The sequence below is a fragment of the Amphimedon queenslandica genome, unplaced genomic scaffold, assembly GCF_000090795.2.
Source record: "Amphimedon queenslandica unplaced genomic scaffold, v1.1 AMPQUscaffold_13329, whole genome shotgun sequence".
Classification (NCBI taxonomy): Eukaryota; Metazoa; Porifera; class Demospongiae; order Haplosclerida; family Niphatidae; genus Amphimedon; species Amphimedon queenslandica.
This window is the reverse complement of record NW_003546435.1, coordinates 14,965-20,344: the sequence shown is the minus strand read 5'-3', so window position 1 is coordinate 20,344 and position 5,380 is coordinate 14,965. Positions and strand designations below refer to the sequence as shown.

Sequence of the window (5,380 nt, the reverse complement as noted above, 5' to 3'; positions counted from 1 at the left end):
ATTATTTGTTCCTGCAGGTTTAAAACCAGGACAACGTAAGGTTTTATTTACTTGCTTTAAGAGGAATGATAAGCGTGATATTAAAGTGGCTCAGTTAGCTGGTTCTGTTGCTGAGCATTCTGCTTATCATCACGGAGAGGTAAATCTTGTACTTATTGTATTTCTTAATTTATCATTGCATGTAGCAAAGTCTTATGGCTACTATTATCAACTTGGCACAAGACTTTGTTGGGAGCAACAATATAAATATCCTTCAGCCCATTGGACAGTTTGGTACTAGATTACATGGTGGCAAAGATGCTGCTAGTCCAAGGTTTATACATATTGGAAAAGTGTTAAATTTATTTTTTATTTGTTATCAGATATATATTTACTATGTTAAGTCCATTGGCAAGGCACCTGTTTCCTGCTTGTGATGATGTTTTATTGGATCATTTGTACGATGACAACCAGTGCATTGAACCAGAGTGGTATTGTCCTATAATTCCTATGGTACTCGTGAATGGAGCTGAAGGTATTGGAACTGGATACTCAACTAGTGTTCCAAATTATAATCCACGAGAGATAGTTGCTAATATAAAGAGAATGCTCAATGGAATGGAGCCTGAAGGAATGGTAGAGATTAAATGTTTAGTAAATTTATTTATTCTTTTTTTTCTTTTTTAGAAACCTTGGTATAAGAATTTTTGTGGTACTATTGCTCCTGTTGAACCTCACAAATACATGGTGTTTGGTCAGGTTGGGTTGCTGGGCTCTAATTCATTTGAAATAACTGAATTACCAATAAAGACCTGGACACAAACATATAAAGAGAATGTCTTGGAAGGACTGCTGTATGGCAATGATAAGACCTCACCCTTTATTTCGTATGTTAAGTTTGTAATAAATGAACTGTGTCAATAATGTCTGTACTGTAGTGATTACAAGGAGTATCATACTGATGTCACTGTCAGATTTGTTGTTACTCTTTCTCCTGAGAAAATGGAAGAAGCTCAATCTGCAGGCATACACAAGAAGTTTAAACTAGTCAGCAACATTAGTACTGGCAATATGGTATGCAATCAGAGCCTTAGTTTAGTTGTATTTTATAATTTAAAACTCTCGTGTACTTAATTGTTAGATCCTTTTTGATTCCAATGGCTGTTTGAAGAAGTACTATGGGGAGATTGAAATTCTTAAAGAGTTTTATGATGTACGTCTGGCCTTATATCACAAAAGGAAGGAATATTTGGTTGGAAAGCTTACTGCTGAATCTCTGCGTTTACAAAATCAAGCGCGTTTCATAACTGAAATAATTGAAAGGAAACTTATAATTGGTAAGGATTTTTTGTTTTGTCTGTTCATAACGTTTTGTTTCTACAGAAAGGAAAAGCAAGAACACTGTGATATCAGAGTTAGAGTCAAAGGGATATGATAGTGATCCTGTTAAAGCATGGAAGAAGAGCGTATCTGATCAGCCAACAGTAGAAGAGGAAGATATTGAGAACACTGACAATGGACTAGACTATAACTACCTCCTGTCTATGCAGTTTTGGAGTGTGACAAAAGAGAAAGCAGAAGAGTTATTGCAAACAAGAGATAAGAAGGTACATGTGATAGTTTTACTGAGGCAATACATTTAAGGCCGCTATTAATTTTGTGCGTTTTTATTATTTTAGCATTTCTGCTGTATTTGGATTTTAAAGTTTTTTTGAGCTATAATTTATAGGCAATTTTATTGTACATGTAGGTTGAAGAGCTAGAAGAGCTCAAAGGAAAATCAGCAACAGATTTATGGAAAATAGATTTGGACAGCTTCCTTACATGTTTAGATGTGAGTCTTTTATTTACATTTATATAGTATATATGTGATGTTGTACTGTATGAAATGATAGGAAGTTGAGGAAAGAGAACGTCAGGAAGAGTCAGCAGGTGCAGCTATTGTTGTTAAGAAGAAAGGTAAAGGAAGACAAACAAAATTGGCAGGTAATGTCTTTTTGATTGTCATTGCTTTTATTTTCCTTCTTTTATTTCACAATTACTGTATTATGAAATTTAAGGCTCAACTACAAAAGGTTCTGCTTCAGCTGCAGTAACTAAACCATCAGCTTTTGCAGAGGTTGTGACGCCTGAAATACCAGAGTTTTGCGCTGAAAAAGTAAAAAAGGAGAGAGCAACAAAGTCCCGAAAAGCTAAGGCTGATGACCCTGGTCAGACAAAGTTGCCGTTTAATTCCGTTGAAGAAATGACTACAAATGAAACTGGAACTGAAACTGTTAAAGATGCAAAAGTCAAGGATGAGAAAGAGAAATCTGCAAAGGACTCTCACACTTCCAAGAAAGAACCATCACCAACTGATGCATCACAAACAACTTTGAAGTTTCGTGCCGAGAGTAAGAAAAGAGTTTATCACTTCAGCAGTGACAGCAGTGAAGATGATGCTGTGTCTGATCACCACAGTGATGATATTTTCATTGTCAGTCCAACAAAGAAAACAACTAAAACAACAAAAACTAAAAAACAGGCTGTAGTTGATGAAGTTCCTACTAAGAAACCTGCTGTCAGTAAAACGAAAAAACAGCTTTCAGTGAAAGTCACTTCAGTAAAAAATGACACAAACATTAAGAAACCAGTGACTAAAGGTGCAACTGGTAAAGTAAAAGCTAAGGAGACAGAGATTGACGATGATATTTGTATCATTGATGAAGGGTCTCCTGTCAAGAAAAACACTAAGGCAAAGTCAACCAAGGCAAAGGCCCCAAAGAGGAAAGTATCGGACTCTGAGAGCGATACTGAAGTGAATGTAGTTCCTGTAGTTGAATCACCAGTGCGTTCCAAGCGTTCTGGTAAGAAAGTCAAGTACTACTTCAGCGATGATGATGATGATGATGACAATGACAGTGATTTTGATCAGTAGACTCCAATAATATCACATTATTGTATGGGCACATTATAGAAATACGTGATACTTATTATAGTTTATTTAATAATAAAACTCCTTATTTTAGAATAATAACTAAAAATAATAATGGTCCTACAACTCATCATGATCAACAAAGGAGTATCGTGAATTTGCAGGTTTAAGTTTTTTAAATGTGCTTTCAGGTGGCTGCTGGGTATCTCCACTGTCTCTCTTCTGTTCCTCTTTTGGTGGTTGATGAGGCTAATATTGAAAGTGGAATTTTGAAGTTAAATGTGAGAGTATTGAGTCAAAACTTACATCTGGTCCGTGGTGAAATTCCTGATGAAATTTCCCACTACTCTAATATCTATTTACTCATCTATTTTCATTTCCTCTAATATCTGTGATGTGACGGCCAGTAATAGCTGCACCCCCCCTCCTCCTTTGATTACATCTGTGCAAGAACCTACCTATTCTTTCGTAATGAATTGCAACCTATTCGTTCATAATAAAGATATATTTACAATTATAATGCACTCACTTCGCCATTTCATGTTCTTAATCATCTATGTCTTAATCGTAGAGTAGAGCCTATTTGGCAACTCCACTTGATTTGTTGTGCTGTGAAACTCAAGTATGTAAGATTTTTGTATGTGTATGCAATGCATCATGTGATAATGTCAATTCCTTTACCTTCATAAAAAAAGAGGATTCTCTCTCTTTTCACTTTAGCAGCAGTTACATGTATCTTACTAATAAGACCTGCATTTGACTCAAAAACTTCAATCCACCCAGTTAAAAAACTAATAAACATGACTACCTGCTGCACAGTTAGCTACAGGTAGCAAATGCTTGTCCTCTGTCTCAGATAGCTCTGTCTCAGATAGCTATACCACTCTTTCCTAACAAAGGTAAAGATATTGCATCTTTAAAATAAGTTCACTGAGATCTTAGTCTTGCTCTTAGTATTTGTTTGCATGCAATGTGTATTCAAACTCCTAGTTATCTATAAAATGTGATACTAACATGAAGAAGTTTGCAACTCATGACAGTTTTACTAAGCAAAGAGAAAATGATATTAAGTTTATTAGTTTTTTAACTGGATACATTCAAGTTTTTGAGTCAATTGCAGGTATTGTTATAATTAGTGAGACAACGTACTGCTGCTTAGAAGATGGCATCCATCAGAATTTTCAGTTGATCCAACAGAAGAAGTTATTCTAGACACATATAGTCCCTTAGATTTTAAAAAGAAAGTGAATGTATAATAAAATAATGTTGTGAGACTCTTTCCTTTAGCTTTCAGAGTTAAGTGGAGTTACTGTTGATGCCATTTCTGTTGCAACAGTTAGCCATTGACATTTTACTATCAGCCAGTTATTTTTCCTCTTTAAAGTATTTGAGATCATTTCCAGCTGAGATATCACGTCTTGATATTGCGAATGAGTTGCAATGGAATCAAGCATCACTGTATGATGCTGATGGAGATGTCATTTATTACAAGTACACTTTAATAAATTTGCTCTAGTACTATATACTGTTATTTTTAGAGACAATAGAGAAGAATTGAAGATCACAACTGAAGACAGAGAAGAAATTAAAATGACAGAAAGCAAAAGGTCTGTTGCATAAGACCAATACTGCCATAACCTATAAGTTGTCTTGCATTCTGCATATGGCTTTATGTGCATGTTCATCTTTAGGATTTATGTGTTACTGTATATGGTACATGTATTGGGTCGTTGTCATGAGTGCATGATAGTGACGGTTGAGTACATTTAGTGGCAAAATGTGTATGTGTGGCTTGTATGCTGTCTCCCCTCTTCAGCTATTGGTGATTATTATTTTAGATCCAATTGTAATTACATTGTCTTTTTGTGCTTTTTAGTTTTATTATCGTCATCATCATTATTATTATTGTTGTTGTTGTGTATAAAAATGATGTACATTTGATCAAATAAAAATGACTCGATGTCTATATCATTTTAGCAAAAGATGAACAACATTTTCAAAAGCGTATAACTCCAAAAATTAATGGCAAATTTGCCCAAACTTTCTGCATAGTATAAGTACATCAATATGTAAAAAAATGTAATGAAAATTGGGGGTAATTAATTTATGAGCCATTTTTTTAAACCATGGGCAATGTACAGGAATTTTTTCAGATACTGGCCCATTTTTAAAAATTGTCATAACTCGAACAATTTAAGTTGGAATCTGCTCAAACCATCTGTATGTCTTAAGTACATCAATATGTATTACAAAATGTAATAAAAATTAGGGGTGATTTTTGAGCCATTTTTTGGGAAAGAACATGGGCTTTTGAACATAATTTTGAAACATCATGACCATGGACCATGATGTTTTGAAATACTAATTAATTAATCCTATTCAGTCTCAAGGTGTAGCCTTGAGACTAAATATGTGAGAGGAGAGAGTCACCTCAGGTATCATGTACTGACAGTCATTGAGGAGAAAGAGATTGATTCAAACTTGAGC

At 34.6% G+C, this 5,380-nt stretch overlaps 1 protein-coding gene and 1 long non-coding RNA gene across 2 annotated transcripts in view; both read left to right on the top strand.

Annotated features, from left to right (window-relative positions):
* Positions 1-3,073, top strand: part of LOC100632881 (DNA topoisomerase 2-alpha-like) — a 16,762-nt gene extending 13,689 nt beyond the window's left edge. Inside the window, exons 6-15 of the mRNA XM_019998273.1 lie at positions 3-139; positions 186-313; positions 363-615; positions 667-866; positions 918-1,053; positions 1,121-1,316; positions 1,363-1,586; positions 1,730-1,813; positions 1,875-1,965; positions 2,040-3,073. Coding sequence (XP_019853832.1) covers positions 3-139; positions 186-313; positions 363-615; positions 667-866; positions 918-1,053; positions 1,121-1,316; positions 1,363-1,586; positions 1,730-1,813; positions 1,875-1,965; positions 2,040-2,896 — 2,306 coding nt within the window. The 3' untranslated portion in view covers positions 2,897-3,073. The remainder of the gene's footprint in view (positions 1-2; positions 140-185; positions 314-362; positions 616-666; positions 867-917; positions 1,054-1,120; positions 1,317-1,362; positions 1,587-1,729; positions 1,814-1,874; positions 1,966-2,039) is intronic.
* A 351-nt stretch (positions 3,074-3,424) lies between these two features.
* Positions 3,425-4,443, top strand: LOC109583099 (uncharacterized). The gene is made up of 3 exons (XR_002185365.1): positions 3,425-4,228; positions 4,278-4,384; positions 4,432-4,443. It is a non-coding gene; the product is annotated as an uncharacterized LOC109583099 (long non-coding RNA).
* Positions 4,444-5,380: the final 937 nt, after the last annotated feature.